The sequence below is a fragment of the Dasypus novemcinctus genome, chromosome 18 (assembly GCF_030445035.2).
Source record: "Dasypus novemcinctus isolate mDasNov1 chromosome 18, mDasNov1.1.hap2, whole genome shotgun sequence".
NCBI lineage: Eukaryota > Metazoa > Chordata > Mammalia > Cingulata > Dasypodidae > Dasypus > Dasypus novemcinctus.
In genome coordinates, this window is record NC_080690.1 from 62,632,804 (window position 1) to 62,651,399 (window position 18,596).

The following is an 18,596-nucleotide window of genomic DNA, read 5'->3' on the forward strand; positions in this document are numbered from 1 at the left end:
CAGGAGAGGCTAAGCCAGAGTCAGAGAAGCACACAGGGAAACTGAGGCTGGGTTATGCTTGACCCAACCAAAGGCAAGTGTGTGCGTTAGGTGTGGAGTGTGTGTGTGTGAGTGTGACTGCACAAATGTGAGTGTGTGCGTGTTTGGGTGGAAAAGCATCGATGGAGAGAGCCTGGTAGTTCCCGGGAAAGGAAATTGCACAGAAGGAAAGGGAAAGAAGGGGAAACACAGAGGAGGCTGCAAAGGGGAGGGGAGGAGACAAGGACAGAGCAGACCCCGCCCCACCCATGTGACCAGGGAAGCAATCCTGCCCCCGAGGAGGCTCAGGGCAGAGGGAGGAAGGGCCCAGAGCCCGCGGGGCAAGAGCTCCTGTGTCTGCAGCTTGTCTGGGCCAGAATCTTCTCCACACAGGGAGGCACAGCACAGGCAGCAGAGACCCATGGAGCCCCCCTCAGGCCCTCCCCACAGAGAGTGCACCCCCTGGCAGGGGCCCCTGCTCACAGGTGAGAGGGGACTGGACCCTGGTATGGGGGGCGAGGAGAGGAGAGACTGGCAGGGTGTCCTGGGGGGGCGAGGTCTGAGAGGGGAGAGAGGGCTGCAGTTCAGAGCCTTAAGGGAGGGGACGAGAGAGGAGGGGGTTCTCGGCAACAGCAAAATCCCATGAAAGCAATTGACATGAGGGAGGAAAACAATAATTCCTTTAAGTTTTCCAAAGTAGTCATTACTGAATCATAAATTTTGAACAACGTGACAATTTATGTCACAGGGAAACTAAAGAAGAAAATGACAAGGGACACCAACCAATGCCCTTATGCAGCAACCTTGGAATTGATCTTTATATTTACTGCTAAATAAACACCAGTCCTGCAGGGCCCTGGGAACACGCATTATCTCCTTCCCTCACTGTACAGCGTGTTCAGGCTCTGGGGAGTCAACAGGGAACACGACAAGCCCCAGCCCTCATGGAGCTAACATTTATGGGGCATGAAGAAGGACAAGCAAATTAAGGAGAATGTGATGTCAGATGCTGATGGCGCCTTGAGGAGACAGGGCAGGGGGGTCAGAGAGGGGAAGAGAGAGGGGCTGGAGAGGAGGCCGCAGGGAAGGCCCCCAGGACAAGCCCTGGTGTGAGCAGGTGCCTGAGGGAGGGAGAGACCTGCTCAGTCTCCAGGAGCCATCGCTCCACCCCAGAACATGCCCGAGGATTGACTTATTTTCTCTCTTCCCACCTAGTCTCACTTTTGATCTTCTGGAGCCGGCCCGTCACAGCCCAGCTCACGATTGAATCTGTGCCAGCAGATGCTGCTGAAGGCAGCGATGTTCTTCTGCTTGTTCACAGTCAGCTAGAGAATCCTCGAGCCTACAACTGGCATAAAGGGGAGAAGGAGGGCCCCGACCATATCATTTTATCACTTGTAACAGACACTCAACAAGCAACCCCAGGACCTGCCCACAGTGGTCGAGAGACCTTATACCCCAATGGATCCCTGCAGCTCCAGAATGTCAACCAGAACGACTCAGGAATCTACATGCTACTAGCCATAGATGGAAACTTTAAGGTTCATAAAGCCTCTGGACAGATCCGCGTGTACCGTGAGTGACCTTCTGTGACCTCTGTGTGTTGGGGGTGAGGTGGGTGGGTCGATGCTTTGCTGGGCCCACACCCCCTCTGCATTCCCTGCCTGTGTTGGGGTTTGAGCGTGGAGGGCAGGACCCACACAGGGGAGACAAACTGCATTAGATCAGAATTCCCTCCCTGAATCCACCTCTGCAGACATTTGCTACAGAGAAAAGGTCCAGCCTGCTTGGGAGTCAGCACAGGGAGCTTGGTCTCAGGCCCACCCTAAGTCCCTCCCGGTGAGAGGCACTGTGGGACTCAGCTGGGCGCTGGCCTGAGGGGCCCCTGTAATCCCCACGGAGGAGCTCAGCCCCAGGAAGCCCCTTCCCAGACCCCTGTGCAGGGCTTCTGACTCCAGGTGACCTGGGGAGCCTGTGGCCAGGCCTGGGTGTGGCTGAGGGCAGGGCTGACTGGAGCAAGGATTTCCCAGCTGCCCAAGCCCCGTGGCCCCTGGAGCTGGTCAGCAGCCAGGGCTCAGCCCAAGGGCTCCAGCAGGGCCTGGCAGAGCTGAGGCCTTCCCTGAGACCCAGCAGGGAGAGCCCAGGCACACACGGTCACAAGCTGTGAGCTGACTGTCCTGGGGAGCGTGGGAGAGGCCCCAGGAAGGTCAGCGTCCCCAGAGGAGGAACAGGGGAGAGAAAAGGCTCCTTGTCCACCTGGGGTCAGCCCAGGGAGCCCTCCATGGAGGAAAGTTATAACAAGTGCTGCTTTTTGGGGCGTCTCCTCCAACCAAGCTTTAGATAAGGTGACTGTGAGAATTTTAAAGTTAACTTACAGAAAATGTGGCAAGCCACATATCAGTTATCATTTTTCCTATTTTTTTTGAGGGGATATGGAGGCACCGGGGGATGCTGTAATCACTGAATTGGGGTCACGCAGGCCATGATGGGCAGGTCACAGTCTTGGTCTGTCTACAGGCACAGCCTTGACCTTTCTTCCCCCCCTCGTGGCCTCATTAGGCATCTGCAGGTCCAGAGAGAAGCCTTTACTTCAGATCCTTCCCTCATAAACATCCCTAATGTGGAGGGAGAGATTTCAATCTGGGAAATGAGCAAGTGGAGGATTAGTCAGTGTTAGATCGAGAACTAGTTCCCGCATCAACAATCAGAGTCCATGGATGCCCAGGCCCCACCCTGGTGGCCCCTCCACATGCTCACTACATAGACAGGAAATCATGTATTTGTTTGCTGACGATAAAAGGACTTTGCTTTCTCTCTCCCCACCGCACACCCTGCAACCAGCTCGGGGACCAACAAGAAACAAAATCTCCTTTGCTCTTAGATGAAGGAAGGAAGGAATGAACGGTGACTGAATGAATGAATGAGCCACACTTTCTTCAGAGCTGGAGCCTTGGTGCAGATTCCTAGGAGGTTCTGGCCACACTGGAGCCCTGTCCCTCAGGGCTGAGACCTCTGTCCCACACCTCTGACCCCCTGGGGCTGAGTCCAGGATGACCTGGGCTGCTTGGCCAGGTGGGGTGTACAGGGCTAAGCTGTCCTGTTTCTGGAGCCACGTGGGGCTCTTGGTCTTTGGGGTCTTTGAGTCACTTGTAACCCACCTGCTTATGCCATGGGCATTTCTGGCTCTCTCTGCTCCTTCCCTGTTCCTCATCTTCCTCCCCTTTCTTTCCAGCTGGGAACTGCCCCAGCTCTGCACTGCTTCCTCCTCCCCTTATGCTTTCCCACGTAGTCCTGCTGATGGCTGACCATCCTCTTCCCTCCCCACCACCACCTGTAGCCAGGCCCACCCTCCCCGTGAAGCTCCATCATGAGCCAATTCACTCAAGTCAGCAGAAGGAGCTTCTAGTGTGTCCCTTCCAGGACCCTTCCCCTTGTTGATGCCAGCAAATAGGACAGGCCGTGTGCTGTGGTTATGTGACTCTTCTATCTGACTCACCAGAGACTCAGCAGCAGAGGGGAGAGGTCTGCCACCCCCAAAGCACAAGGACCCAGCTCACCCATTTTTCTTGTAACTCACATCCTTCACTGGAGTGAGGCTCACAGCTCTCCCCAGGCCTCCCAAGACCCTTCCCCAATGAGAGGCAGGTCAGACCAGGTGCTGTCTGATGTCTCACTGTCCACTTCACACACCCATTTCCTCATCATAACACCATCGTCATGAGGTGGGTCTTCTCAAAGGAATGCTGCCTGAGCCACTGGCATCTCACATGGTCACTGCTCAGCCTGGACCCATCCATGTCATTCCTGAGGTCAGAAGAAGTAAAAGAAAGCATTCCTCGTGCCTCTGCCAGTCTCCTCCTCTTTTCCTGCCTCTCCATAGGAATTAGTACATAGACACATTTGCTAATTTACTACCATGACACAAAATGTTTCAACTAATTTGGCTTCTTTCCTCCTTTTATATAATTGAGACTCTTCAGAACTGCCCTCTGATCAATTCTTTCTCTTCCCAGGGGTCACTGATGAACAGATTTCAGCATCTTTCCTTTGGTCATAATAGGTACCTTCCTGGACTCAGAGCTTGGTCTAAGACCTCATAGCACTCTCTAGAAATATTCCTTCCAGTAAGTGGTCTTAGATCTTTGGGCCATTAATAACCATTTTCATATATGGAAAAAATTTTTTTCTCCCCAAATTTGTATCACAGATCTGCCCAAACAAATGATCTGTAAGAGCCAGATCTCAGTTAGTTTATGCTCTCCTCTGTCTCCACCAATTACCCTTTGTGCACTTGAAAACATTCCTATAATTTCAGGAAAGATAAACATGATTCCTACTGAACCTCATCAGGGGAAGAAGGGAATTTAAAGACCAAGGCAGAGAGCAGGATTCTGTTGTCAAAGGCAGCCAGCTCCTGCCTGTTCCCACATTCTATTCTGGCTCATTCCTCATGCTCTGCTGTGCCTTGTACAGGGTTACAGCCTCTTGTTAGTCACCATCAACTCCCTGGGAAGAACTGCCTCCCATGTGGCCCCTCGGCCTGACCTCAAAACTACCCACCAGGCTTGTCCTGGGTCTGCTGTTGGTTATTTCTGCTCCCAACATCCAATTCCTGACCAGGCTGCCCAGTGTCCATGGGCTTTTGGACAATGAGAGGACCCAAGTTGCCCATCTCTCAGACACCTTTGAAGAATGAGGCCTCCAGGACACAGTAAGCAGGACTGTACATTGTGCAGCTGGGAGGGACCTCAGCAAGCATATGTTAAGGTGAGGAGGCCCAGGTGGGTCTGGCACCATCTGGACACTGCAGAGCCCAGGAGAGGTGCCAGGGACCCTGATTCCCATCCTGCACCTTCCCTGACCAAACGCTGCTCTTTACTTAGCACTGGAGAGGGTCTGTGCCCTCCTGGACAGAGAGCAGGGGGTCCTCATGTTCTCTGAGTGCCCAGGCTGATAAGCATTTGTCTAGTAGTACAAAGTCCTGCCTTAATCATTTAGAGACTCAGTGTTGGCTGAGAGGCGAGAGACACCAACACTGATAGGAAGACACCGTTGGAGGATCCATGTACTGAAAAGGGTCACCTTCTCTCTGTTGTCTACACAGTGGCGTTACCCACACCCTTCATCAGGAGCAGCACCTCTGACCTCGTGGAGGGCCAGGGCTCTGTGGCCTTAACTTGTGAACCTGAGACTCAGAACACAACCTACCAGTGGTCGATGAACAATCAGAGCCTCCCAGACAGTGCCAGGCTGCAGCTGTCCCTGGACTATAGGACTCTCACTGTACACAGTGTCACAAGGAAGGACACAGGACCTTATGAGTGTTGGACCAGGAACCCAGTGAGTGCCCGTCGCAGTGACCCCTTCATCCTGAAGGTTTTCTGTGAGTAACTTCTGTTCCTTGGTGCCAGAGGCTGCTGCCCAAATCCATGCTGCCAGGGCCCAGGCCACACTGGTCCTCTCAGGTCCAAGTGCACAGACCCTCAAGCCCTGGACACCCAGGCTGCCCATGACTTCCTTCCCAGGCATATCCAGGCAGGCCCAGCCTCATAGCCAACATGAGGAGGGGGGTTTGCTCCTGTCCTGAGACCCTTGGGGTCAGCCCCTGTGCTGGGAGAACCAGGTCAATGATGTCAGAACCAGACTCAGTGAACACACGGGGCTTGTGGTGTGTGGACCTTTTAAGGATGAAGGTGGTGTGGGACATGGTCGGAAGGACACTGAGGCCCTGACACAGACCAGGCGCTTCCCTTCACCTGATGACATCACTCTGTGGACTTATTCTCTTTGCTCCAGATGGTCCCGACACCCCCTCCATCTCCCCCCCTGGCTCCAGTTACCCTCCAGGGGCAAACCTCAGCCTCTGCTGCCTCGCGGCCTCTAACCCACCCACACAGTATTCTTGGCTTATCAATGGGAGACCCCAGCAGTACACACAAGAGCTGTTTATCCTCAACGTGTCTGTGCATGACAGCAGATCCTACACCTGCCATGTCCACAACAGCGTCACTGGCCTCAATAGGACCACAGTCAAGACAATCAGGGTCTCTGATAAGTGGCCCCCAGCCCTGAGCCTGGTTTTCCAGAAAGATCCTGGATGAAGTTCTTTCCTAGACTGTGTTCAATAGAAACCTGCAAATCCCAAATTTTCTTTACTCTGGCTTCTCTTGTTTGTCAAGGCAGATCTTGGTTCCATCTGGAATGTGGGGAGGGGTTCTCTCAACCCAGAAACCCCCATGTAGTGAAAGAGAAGCCATAGATGGGATGGGAAAGGTTCCTCAAGGTCAGGTTGCATCCTAATGCCACTACCATGTCCCTTTTTTTGTTGTCTCTGATTTTTCCTAACTTCGTGTCCCACAGTAACATTCAAGCCTTGAAACAAGCTCACAGTCTTGTTCCCCAGGTGAGGGGTTGACCAAACTCACTGAAGAGATGAGCATGACAGAGCTCTGTCTCACTGCTGTGACCCAGCCCTCCATGCCCTGACTGTCTGGCACAATCTATGCTTGGACTGGAAGGTGGGCAAAGAAAGGACACATGTGCCTTTGTCCTGGAGTCTCTCATGAGTGCAGTCAGTGGGCACCTGAGCCTCACTTGGGTCAAGCATTGGGGAAATAGGAAGAAGTGAGCTCCAGTGCATCACCATCTGCATATAAAAATGTCACAGCTGTGTGACGCTGTGGACATTGGCCACATATGATTCAGAAAAGAACACAGATCAGGATGTACAGACATATAGGTGGATACACCCATGATGGACTTCTTAGTAGAAAGTACAGCACCCCAATGATAGAGTTCACAGACACTGGTGCGAGGATCAGCCTTTCATGAACATGGAAACCACTTCTCTCTAGAGGTTCTCTTCACTGTGATGTTCAATCCACAGCCAGATTGTCTTCTTTGCATGGAGAAAAACTTTAGGTGGCATCTCTAGAGACCCAAAGGCTGGTCTGGGCCTTCCTCATTCCCTAATGACTCATGACACCTTAGAAAGTGCCTTCCCTGCATGTGTAAAGCTCTCCTGGCCCCAGAGCTGGGCAGGGCTGGGGAGATGCCTTTCCCAACATTCACAGAACTGTAGGCAAGGACAGGGGTCTGCTCTTCATAAATCACAGAACTCTAGAGAGATCAAACCCCATGGGAGGCTAATACTACCTGCAGAGGAGGTTGGTGCCCCCGTGACTGAGAAGAAGTTCCCAGGGCTGATTCCCCAGAGATGCCAGGTGACCTGTCAGGGGAGCTGCCTCTCTTTCTTGTCTTGGGAGGGGCAGCCCTCACCTACCCAGGTCATGTGAACAGAGACACGTGATCATCTGCAGGTCAGATCTGTGCTCTGGTCACCTCAAGAGCTCACTGGGGACCTGGAAGCTGGCTGAGGGCTCTGAGGAGGAGAGAGCCCCCAGGCCCATTCCCTCGGTCAGTCTCAGCCTCCAGGGCAGGCCTTCCATCAACCAGCAAGACCATCACAGAAGGCAGGGGCTCTGCGGTCCTGGCTTCCCTCAGAGCCTCCACCCTGTGGCTCATTAACGGGCAGAGCCTGCAGCTCACGGAGACGGTGAAGCCCTCCCAGGAACTGCACCCTCTGCATAGACCCCATGAGGGTGGAGGGTTCGGCGATTGTCAGCGTACAGGTGCCAATGTGTTCCCTTCCATTGAGAGTCACCCACTCAGGCTGAGCGAGGACAGTGAGTGTCCTCTCCTCCCATCCCTGAGCTATTATTACTCTTGAAATCACACTTGTCTTACCTGCAACAGTTGTTATGATGCACTGGCTTTGTAGTTTGCTTGTGAATGGCCAAAGGATTTCAGGTGGGAAGGTCTGGGAAGTCTTGTGTTGATTCCACAGGTGCTAAAACCTTCACTGTTATTGTCATTACTGTAGGGCCACAGCCACCTTCAGCTCCAGATCCCACCCTGTGGGTCCCAGCTGCATTATCTCTGCCATGGAACCAACACCTTCTCTCCCGGAAGGGTGGCTGTGTCCTGTGCAGGAAGTGGGAGCACTGCACTCTGCACCTGGGGCACGATCCACTCCCAGGAACCACAGCTCCCTCCCCCAGTGGGTGGGCATGGGGGGCAGTGGTACCAGATTAGATGGAGGACACCCGTGTGGTGATGGAGGCATAGCTGCTCATAGTGTACCCATCCCTGTGCTCCTGCCCCAAGAGGGCTGTTGGCGAGTTTGGAGAGACGAGATTCAAGCCTAGACCCTGGATGAGGGAGATCCGCTGAGGGTCAGGAACGACCTGGAAGGGGGTTCTCGTCCCTAACACAGATGCCACCCACTCAGCACACCTCGGGTTTCTCTGTGCAGGACCTTTTGGGGATCAAGGCCTCTGGGTTTCTTGCAGAGAAAGGACCCTGGACTGAGACCCACCCAAGGCTGGCATTGACCAGTAAGGGACTTCTGCCCACACGGCTGCACCCTCCCCTCAAAGAGATGCTCCCAGGGGCACCTGCTTGGGGAGGGGAGGCCCAGGCTGAGTCCTGAGAGGGGGGTCCAAGCCCCCAGGGAGGAAGTCAGGCCTCAGTCTCCTTCTCTGTCCCTGCAGATGGCACGTCTGGAGGAGTCCCCGGCCCTTTCCTCTCAGCCGGGACCATCGCAGGCATCGTAGCAGGGGTCCTGGCTGGGCTGGTGCTGACTGCAGTCCTGGGGTGGTTCCTGCTGTGCAGGGACTCTGCAGGGTATGGTGGGCATCCCAGGGCCTGAATCTCCCTGGGCGGCAATGCTGTGTGGAACAGGGAGGGCCGCCCCTTGCCTGAGGGTCTCTGCCCCCTGCCCCTGCTGAGCCCTGGCCCCCTGGAGGCTGCCCACTCCTCCCCGGCTCCTTCCTCCTCAGCCCTGAGCTCACAGGCTGCATGACTCACTCCCCATCAGGGCTCAGAGGGAAGAGAGCTCCTGGGGAAGGAGGTCACAGGGGAGACAGTTGAGAAGAAGGAACTGGGGGAGTGGTGAGGGCGGGAGGTGGGCATGGAGGGCCCAGGGTCCCAGCACCTTAGATCTGCTGAAGTCTCAGGATCTGAGGTCGATGGCCAAGGTCACAGCGCTGATGAGCAGCTCCAGGCCCCGGATGGTGCAGACAGGGGTCCTGGCCATGGGGAGCTGCATCCTGGCCTGTCCTCACACCTCTCATCAAGGGGGATGGAGATGTGGGGATGGGCCCGTGGCACATTTCCACAGCTCTGGCTAAGGGTCTGCAGCTGCAGGGACATGGTGGTCCCCAAGGGTCCAGGCGCTACGGGCTCCCTGAGGCCCGACCTTTGATCAGGTCACTCTGCCTGTCGGTTCCTCTCCTGTGTTCTCTGTCCCTTGGCATTAACATCCTCTTGGGCCACAGCTGCCTGAGGGCCCCTCCCTGCACCCAGGCAGACATGCAGATGTGGCTTCTAGGTCTTCTCTCAGCTCCCCTCTCTAGACCCTGTCCCCCTCCCTGGGGGCAGAAATGGAGAAAGGAGATCTCCAGCACTGCTCTGAACAGGGAGGGTCCCCTTTGCCCCCTGCTCTGACACCAGAGATGTCACCTTCTCCACATGCTGCATAACTGAGCCTGACCTTCCCTAGGGCCAGAAGCCAGCAGGACCTCAGGGAGCCCCGGCCCCCTGCGTGTCCCCAAGGTGAGTGCAGGTCCAGCTGGGAGTGGCTGGGCACCCAGGCTTCCCCCAGTGTCCATTCCCTCAGTCGCTCTTTGGGGCATCAGGCCTGCGGGGGTCTCAGGGGAGTCTCAGCAGCATAAAGTCCTCCCAAGGGGCACCCCAGGCTGTTGTGTCAGCCCAGACTGTGGGGCCTGGTTCAGGGTCACCTCCTGGGCTCACCTGCTCCTTTGACCCTAAGACGGCTGTGAGTCTCCAAGGAAATGCTTTCCCAGGACTGTGTCTCCTGGAGCTGAGGACCCCCCACACCTGGAGAAGGGGCCCTGCTCTGCTCACACACCTGGTGCTCACTCTGGTCTCTGCTCCCCAGGTCATGGTTGCCCCCACAATCCCAACTCTATGGTAAGCCTCTCCCCTCCCCATCGGGGTCCCAGCTGCACAGACTCGGGACAAGGGGACTGCCTCACAGCCCAGACCCCTGCCCTCCTGACAGGTCAAGGTTAGTCCTCTCTATCCAGGAGCTGGGCAGGGACCACCACGCCCTGAGCCCACCCTGTGGGAGAAACCTGGAGTCCAGCATGGGGCAAAGAGTGGGCCTGGGAGCATCAGACAGGGGCCCTGGGTCAACAAGTAGGAGGGTGAGATGCAGCAGGAAGGGACGGGGTGCTGTGTTCCAGGTTTGGAGACCAGCCCTTAGGGACAGAGGTGTCAGTCCTGATGAGAAGTGTTGAAAGCAGATCCAGGGAACCCACCTGTGGCTGGGTAGAAGCAATAACCTCAGACTCCAGCCCTAGGCTCACTTCTGCCCATGCCTGTCCCCTGATGTCTGCTCTCCCCCCTCCCAGGTCCCCCTGCATGACTCCAGGACAGACATTCCCATCTATGAGGTGAGCTGGGTGATGCCCAGGACCTCCCCACCCCTACCCAGCTGTGCTGAGCAATTCAGGAAAGCGCAGCAATGGGGGGGACAGGAGTGCGGACCCAGGAGGGAGGGTACTGAGAGCAGAAGCCTCAGAGAAGCCCCAGCTGGGGCCAGAGCATGGGAGAAGCAGCACCTGGTTCTGAGAAGGTTACAAGATGTTCAGAGGCCTCTTCTTTCCTTTTTCAGGAACTTCGAAACTGTGACACAAACATCTACTGTCGGATCAACCCCAAAGCAGAAGTTACTCAATACCTTCCCCAAGGAACTTGGGCAGCCGAGGGGAGGGGCCACGTGAGACCACAGAGCCTGGGAAGGAGCTGAGCCTGTGCCCGAGGTTCAGCTGGGTGCTCGGGGAGGGGGCAGGTCCCTCCTGGACTACTGGAGACCCGGAGAGGCCACTCTGAGCTCAGGCTCAGCCGGGACAAAATCCTCCCAACCCACCCCTCTGGGCCACCCCACATGGCCTGTGACCTGCCATGGATTACTTGGAAAGAATTTGAATAAAGAAGACCCTTCCTCTCATTTGGTTCTTTTCTACTCATGGGAATGAAATTAATTCACCTGAAACTCTGTTTTCGTCTAGCTCACACTGTGAGGTATTATCTCTAATTTGCCCCACTTCCACCCCTACACCCTGGCAGGAAGGAGTTGGGGGGGCAAAAGGGGTGGGGCCATTTTACATGTTCCCAGAACCTGGCCCACCCATGAGAGTGCTCAGCCGCCCCAGGACCAGGGGACCCTGCACAGCGCGCAGCACTTGCCCCTCTGAGCTCACAGCTCGGGGCTCAGGATCAAGGAAAATGGGGCCAACTGATGTCCACATAAAGATGGACACTGAAGGAGCAGCCACGGGCCTTGGGCACATCATGGGTATGGCACCTTCTCAGCCCCCATGTCCTGAGCCCCCAGCACTGTTCCACCCAGACCCTGGTGGCCCGCCTGTCATGTTGACCTTCTCAAATTGACTTGCCTGTCTTCAAGTCCTGGATCCAGGCTGTCCAGCCCCATCACGGGGTTTCTCCTTGTTCCAAAGGCCAGCTGTTGGGCCATCTTCAACCCTGGGTGGGTGGGTGGGCTAAGCGAGGGGCTGTCAGAGTGAACCTTGTGAGGAAGGACCCAGAATTCTGGACCCAGCCAGGAGAACTCCAGTCCTGCACTTCCAATAACCTTCCAAGGTGGATTTCATTGAGACAAACCTCCTTTCAACACGTGAATGTCCAGCTCAGAGGCTCCAGGGCTCTCCCTATCCAGAACTCACCATGGCTCCCTCTGGCCTTAGGGCAAACATCCCCTCCTGACCTGGCAGGCTACCCCTCCTCTTACCCCTTCACCTCCAGCCCCATCCAAGCTCCAGGACCTCAGGGCTCAGTCCCTCCCTGAGGGCTCTGTGGGAGGTGATGTTCTTAGGGTGGGATTCACTCCGAACATGTGCCTGCGATCCCACAAACAAGGCTGCTCCTTCCTAAGGTGTACTTTGATTTGCATTTCCCAAATCACTGATGTTGAATATTTTTTCATGTGTTGTTTCGCCTTTTGTATTTCTTCTTTGGACAAATGTCTAGTCACATTTTTTGCCCATGTTTTTAATTGGGTCATTTGTCTTTTATTGTTGAGTTGTAGCTTCTCTTTATATATAATAGATAATAAACCCTTATCTGATAGGTGATTTCCAACTATTTTCTCCCATTGAGTTGGCAGCCTATTCCCCTTTTTGACAAATTACTTTGATGAGCAAAGTGTTCAGTCTTGAGGAGGTTCCATTTATCTATTTTTTCTTTTGTTGCTCATGCTCTTGGTATAAGACCTAAGAAACCACCACCTACCACAAGATCTTGAAGATGATTCCCTACATTTTCTTCTAGTAGTTTAATGTCTTGGCTTTTATATTTAGGTCTTTGATCTGTTTTGAGTTGATTCTTGTATAGGGAGTGAGATAGGGGTCCTCTTTCATTCTTTTGGTTATGGATATTCAGTTCTCCCAGCACCATTCTTGAAAAGACTATTTTGTCCTGTTACCATGGATTTGGCAGGTTTGTCCAAAAACTAGTTGGCCATTAGAGCTGAGGGTTCATGTCTGGATTCTCAATTACACTCCATTTATCAGTGGGTCTATCTTTATGCCAAATATGCTGTTTTGACAACTGAAGCTTTTAATATATTTCAAGATCATGCAATGAAGCCCTCCCACATCACTCTTCTTTTTTAAAATGCCTTTGGTTACACAGGTGCACTTTCCCTTCAAAATCAATTTGGTAATTGTCTTTTCTATATTTGGGTAGTATTCTGTTGGAAATTTGACTGGTATTCCATTGAATCTATAAATCAGTTTGGGTAGGATGGATATCTTCACGATATTTAGTTTTCTAAACCACAAACATGGACTATCTTTCCTTTTGTTTAGATCTTTGATTTTTTAGCATTCTTTTGACCTTGTGAACATAAATCTTGTGCTTCTTTGGTTAAATTGATTCATAAGTATTTGAGTCTTTATTGTTATTATAATGGAATATTTTTCCTGTTTCTCCTCAGATTGTTCAATAGTAGTGTATAGAAACATTACAGGAAAACGGACTTGGCCCAGTGGTTAGGGCATCTGTCTACCACATGGGAGGTCCACAGTTCAAACCCCAGGCCTCCTTGACCTGTGTGGAGCTGGCCCATGTGCAGTGCTGATGCACGCAAGGAGTGCCCTGCCATGCAGGGGTGTCCCCTGCATAGGGGAGCCCCATGCACAAGGAGTGCGCCCTGTACAGAGAGCCGCCCAGTGTGAAAGAAAGTACAGCCTGCCCAGGAATGGTGCCACCCACACGGAGAGCTGACACAACAAGATGACACAACAAAAAGAGACACAGATTCCCGTGCCGCTGACAACAGAAGCAGACAAAGAAACAAGACACGGCAAATAGACACAGAGAACAGACAACCTCGGGGGGAGGGGGATAAATAAATAAATCTTAAAAAAAAAAAAGAAACAATACAGATTTTTGCATGTTGATCTTGCATCCTGCCACTTTGCTGAATTCACTTATTAGCTCAAGTAGTTTTTTTTTGTAGACACTTCAGAATTTCCTAATATAGTGTCAAGTCATCTGTGAATAGTGAGAGTTTTACTTCCTCTTTTTTTATTTGGGTGCCTTTTTTTCCTTGTCTAATTGCTCTAGCTAGAACTTCTAGCACAATACTGAATAACAGTGGTGACAGTGGGCATCCTTGTCTTGTTCCTGATCTTGAGGGAAACCGTTCAACTTTTCCCCATTGAGTATGATATTGGCTATGGGTTTTTTGTCTACACCCTTTATCATCATGAGGAATTTCCCTTCTATTCCCATCTTTCAAAGTGCTTTTTACAAGAAAGGATGCTAGATTTTGTTGAAAGCCTTTTCTGCATCGATTGAAATGATCATGTGATTTTTACCTTCAATTTGTTAATGTGATATGTTAATTGATTTTTTTACCTTGAAACACCCTTGCACACGAGGAATAAATCTCACTTGATTGTGGTGTATATTTCTTTTAGATACGTGTTGGATTCCTTTTGCAAGTATTTTGTATACTTTTTTTGTATAATTTTTGGATCTATGTTCATTAAAGACATCGGTCTGTAATTTTCTTTTCTTGTAGTATCTTCATCTGGCTTTGTATTAGGGTGATGTTGGCTTCATAAAATGTGTTGGGTAATTTCCCCTCATCCTCAATTTTTTGGAAACATTTAAACAGGATTGCTGTTAATTCTTTTTGAAATTCTCTCCAGAATTCACCTGTGAAACCATGTGGTCCTGGACTTTTCTTTGCTGGGAGATTTTTGATGATGGATTCAATCTCTTTAAATATGATTGGTTTGCTAAGTTCTTGTATTTCTTGTACCATCGGTGTAGGTTGTTTTTACATTTCTAGGAATTTGTCCATTTCATCTAGGTTGTCTAGTTTGTTGGCATGTAGTTTCTCATAATATCCCCTTATGTTCCTTTTTTTCTTATAGGGTCAGTCATAACTTCCCTCCTTTCATTTCTGATTGTATTTATTTGCATTTTCTCTCTTTTTTCCTTTGTTAGTCTAGCTAAGGGTTTGTCCATTTTATTGACCTTTTCATAGAAACAGCTTATGGAATTATTGATTTTCTCTTCTGTTTTTGTTCTCAATTTCATTTATTTCTGCTGTGATCTTTATTATCCTCAACGTGTCTGTGCATGACAGCGGATCCTACACCTGCCATGTCCACAACAGCGTCACTGGCCTCAACAGGACCACAGTCAGGAATATCATGGTATCCGGTAAGTGGCCCCTGGACCAGCAGGCCTGAGGCTGGTTTTCCAGAAAGATCCTGGATGAAGTTCTTTCCCATACTGTGTTCAATAGAAACCAGCAAATCCCAAATTCTCCCTACCCTGGCATCTCTTGGTTGTCAAGGCAGATCTTGTCTCCATCTGGAACGTGGGGGGGCAGGGTTCTCCCAACCCAGAGACGCCCATGTAGTGGAAGAGGCGCTATAGAAGGGAAGGGAAAGTTCCCTCAAGGTCAAGTTGCTTCCTAATGCCACTACCACATCCCTTTCTATTGTCTCTGATTTTTCCAAACTTCATGTCCCACAGTAACATTCAAGCCTTTGAAACAAGCTCATAGTCTTGTTCCTCAGGTGAGGGGTTGACCAAGCTCACTGAGGAGATGAGCAGGACAGAGCTCTGCCTTGCTGCTCTGCCCCCAGCCCTCCGTGCCCTGACTATCTGACACAATCTATGCTTGGACTGGAAGGTGGGGGAAGGACACAAGTGTCTTTGTCCTGGAGTCTCTCACGAGTGCAGTCAGTGGACACCTGAGCCTCACTTGGGTCAAGCAGTGGGGAAAGAGGAAGAAGTAGCTCCAGGGAAGAAACATCTGCTCAATGTCAGAGCTGTGTAATGCTGTGGACACTGGCCACATATGGTTCAGAAAAGAATGTACAGACACAGGTGGATGCACCCATGACAGACCTCTTGCAGGGAAAGGGCAGCACCCCAATGATATAGTGCACAGACACTGGTAAGAGTACCAGCCTTTCATTAATATGGAAAACAATTCTCTCTAGAGGTTTCCTTCACTGTGATGTTCAGTCCACAGCCAGATTGTCTTCTTTGAGTGGAGAGAAACTTTGGGTGGAACCTCTAGAGACCTGAAGGCTGGTCTGGGCCGTCTTCATTTCCTAATGACTCATAACACATTAGAAAGTGCCTTCCCTGCACGTGTAAAGCTCTCCTGGCCCCAGAGCTGGGCAGGACTGGAGAGGTGCCTACCTCAATGTGCACAGAAGCATAGGCAAGGACAGGTGCCTACTTTTTATAAATCACAGAACTCTAGGAAGATCCAACTCCATGGGAGGCTAATTCTACCTGCCAAGGAGGTTGGTGCCCCCGTGGCTGAGAAGAAGTTCCCAGGCTGATTCCCCAGAGATGTCGGGTGACCTGTCAGGGGAGCTGCCTCTCTTTATTGTCTTGGGAGGGGCAGCTCTCGCCTACCCAGGTCAAGTGAACAGAGGCACGTGACCCTCTGAAGGCCAGTGCTGTGCTCTGGTCACCTCAAGAGCTCACTGCGGACCTGGAAGCTGGTTGAGGGCTCTGAGGAGGAGAGAGCCCCCAGGCCCATTCCCTTGGTCAGTCTCGGCCTCCAGGGCAGGGCCTTCCATCAACCAGCAAGACCATCACAGAAGGCAGGGGCTCCATTGTCCTGGCCTCCCTCATAGCCATGGCTCATCAACGGGCAGAGCCTGCAGCTCAGGGAGAGGGTGGAGCCCTCCTGGGAAACAGCATCCTCAGCCTAGACCCCATGAGGATGGAGGGTGCCGGGGATCATCAAATTGCAGCTGCCAATGTGTTCCCTTCCAGTGAGTCACCCCCTCAGGCTGAGCGAGGACAGTGAGTGTCCTCTCCTCCTGACCACTGAGCTATTATTAATCTTTAAATCACACTTGTCTTGTCTGCAGCAGTTGTTATGATGCACTGGCTTTGTAGATTGCTTGTCAATGGTCAGTGTATTTCAGGTGGGAAGGCCTGGGAAGTCTTGTATTGAGTCCACAGGTGCTAAAAACCTTCACTGCCATTGTCATTACTGAAGGGCCACAGCCACCTTCAGCTCCAGATCCCACCCTTGGGTCCCAGCTGCATTATCTCTGTCATGGAACCAACACCTTCTCTCCCGCAAGGGTCGCTGTGTCCTGTGCAGGAAGTGGGAGCACTGCGCTCTGCTCCTGGAGCACGATCCACTCCCGGGAACCACAGCTCTCTCCCCCAGTGGGCGGGTGTGGGGGGCAGTGGCTCCAGATTAGATGGAGGACACCGTGTGGTGATGGGGGCACAGCTGCTCATAGTGTGCCCCTCCCCGGGCTCCTGCCCTAAGAGGGCTGTTGGAGAGATTGGAGAGACGAGGTCAAGCCTAGACCCTGGATGAGGGAGATCCGCTGAGAGTCAGGGATGACCTGGAAGGGGCTTCCCATTCCTAACACAGATGCCGCCCACTCAGCGCTCCTCGGGTTTCTCTGTGCAGGGCCGTTTGGGAAATCAGGACCTCTGGGTTTCCTGCAGGGTGAGGACCCTGGGCTGAGACCCACCCAAGGCTGGCATTGACCAGGAAGGGACTGCTGCCCACAAGGCTGCACCCTCCCCTATGAATATTTTGCAATGAAGTTTCTTGATCTTCTATGACAAACTCTTCAAGCAATTCAACTTTTCAAATACAGTCATCACTATAAAGTCCCTTTGGCATGGGAACTACCCCACGGTTATAATATTTTCCTGTGTTAAAAAGGAAGGCAAACCTTCTGAGACAAAATGAAGTGCAGAGGAAACCAGTTGCGGTTCTCAAGAGACCTAACCAATTAAACAGAAAAAGTAACATTCCAGTCAATTTTACCAGAAGTGGAAATAAATTAAGCCATCAGAAAGACACACGTCAGGCAACTTTTCTTTTCAGAAGAGGCCTAAAGGTTCAGGCCCCGCTGGGGGAGGGGGAGGCTGAGACTGAGTCCTGAGAGGGGGTCCAAGCCCCCAGGGAGGAAGTCAGGCCTCAGTCTACCCCTCTGTCCCTGCAGATGCTGCTTCTGCCGGGGCCATCACAGGCATCGTGACAGGTGTTCTGGCTGGGCTGGCGCTGACTGCAGTCCTGGGGTGGTTCCTGCTGCGCAGGGACTCTGCAAGGTATGGTGGCGTCCCAGGGCCTGAATCTCCCAGGGCGGCAATGCTGTGTGGAGCGGGGAGGGCCGCCCCTGTGTGTGAGAGCCCTGTCCCTGCTCCTCCTGAGGCCTGGCCCCCTGGAGGCCGTGCACTCCTCCCCAGCTCATTCCTCCTCAGCCCTGACCTCCCAGGCCATGGGTCTCACTCCTCATCAGGGCTCAGAGGGAAGAGAGCTCCTGGGGAAGGAGGTCACAGGGGAGACGGGTGCGAAGAGGGAACGGGGGAGTGTTGAGGGTGGGAAGTGTGCATGGAGGGCCCAGGGACCCGGCACCTTAGATCTGCTGAAGCCTCAGGATCTGAGGTCGATGCCAAGGTCACACCCCTGATGTGTAGCTCCAGGCCCGGATGGTGCAGACGGGGGTCTGGGCCATGGGGAGCTGCATCCTGGGCTGTCCTCGCACCTCTCATCAAGGGGGATGGAGATCCAGGGATGGGCCCGTTGGCACATTTCCACAGCCCTGGCTGAGGGAGGGTCTGCAGCCGCAGGGGCACCATGGTCCCTGAGGGTCCAGGACACACTGAGGTCCCTGATGTCTTGCACCAGGTGCTACGGGCTCCCTGAGGCCCGACCTTTGCTCAGGTCACTCTGGCTATCAGTTCCTCTCCTGTGCTCTGGGTCCCTCCACGTCAACGTCCTCCTGGGCAACAACTGCCTGAGGGTCCCTCTCTGTGCCCAGGCAGACGTGCAGACGTGGCTTCTAGGTCTTTCCTCAGCTCCCCTCTCTAGATCCTGGCCCCCTGCCTGGGGCAGAGATGGAGAAAGGAGGTCTCCAGCGCTGCTCTAAACGGGGTCCCCTTTGCCCTCTGCTCTGACGCCAGAGCTGTCACCTTCCCCACTTGCTGCATAACTGAGCCTGACCTTCCCT

The 18,596-nt window shown here is 52.9% G+C and overlaps 1 protein-coding gene across 1 annotated transcript; it reads left to right on the forward strand.

The window, feature by feature from the left end:
- Positions 1–287: 287 nt before the first annotated feature.
- LOC101432042 (cell adhesion molecule CEACAM7-like) lies at positions 288–11,053 on the forward strand. The gene is made up of 8 exons (XM_004469498.5): positions 288–503; positions 1,234–1,593; positions 5,123–5,401; positions 8,571–8,703; positions 9,581–9,633; positions 9,980–10,011; positions 10,455–10,496; positions 10,718–11,053. Exons 1-8 carry the CDS (start codon positions 440–442, stop codon positions 10,850–10,852), a joined length of 1,098 nt encoding a protein of 365 aa, XP_004469555.1. The 5' UTR covers positions 288–439; the 3' UTR covers positions 10,853–11,053.
- The last annotated feature ends 7,543 nt before the right edge of the window (positions 11,054–18,596 follow it).

Coding starts and splice junctions, on each gene's coding strand:
- LOC101432042 (XM_004469498.5), top strand. CDS start 440: ATGGAGCCCCCCTCAGGCCCTCCCCACAGAGAGTGCACCCCCTGGCAG. Junction 5,402..8,570: donor CTTCATCCTGAAGGTTTTCT/GTGAGTAACTTC, acceptor CTGTCCCTGCAG/ATGGCACGTCTGGAGGAGTC. Junction 10,012..10,454: donor CCCACAATCCCAACTCTATG/GTAAGCCTCTCC, acceptor CCCCCCTCCCAG/GTCCCCCTGCATGACTCCAG.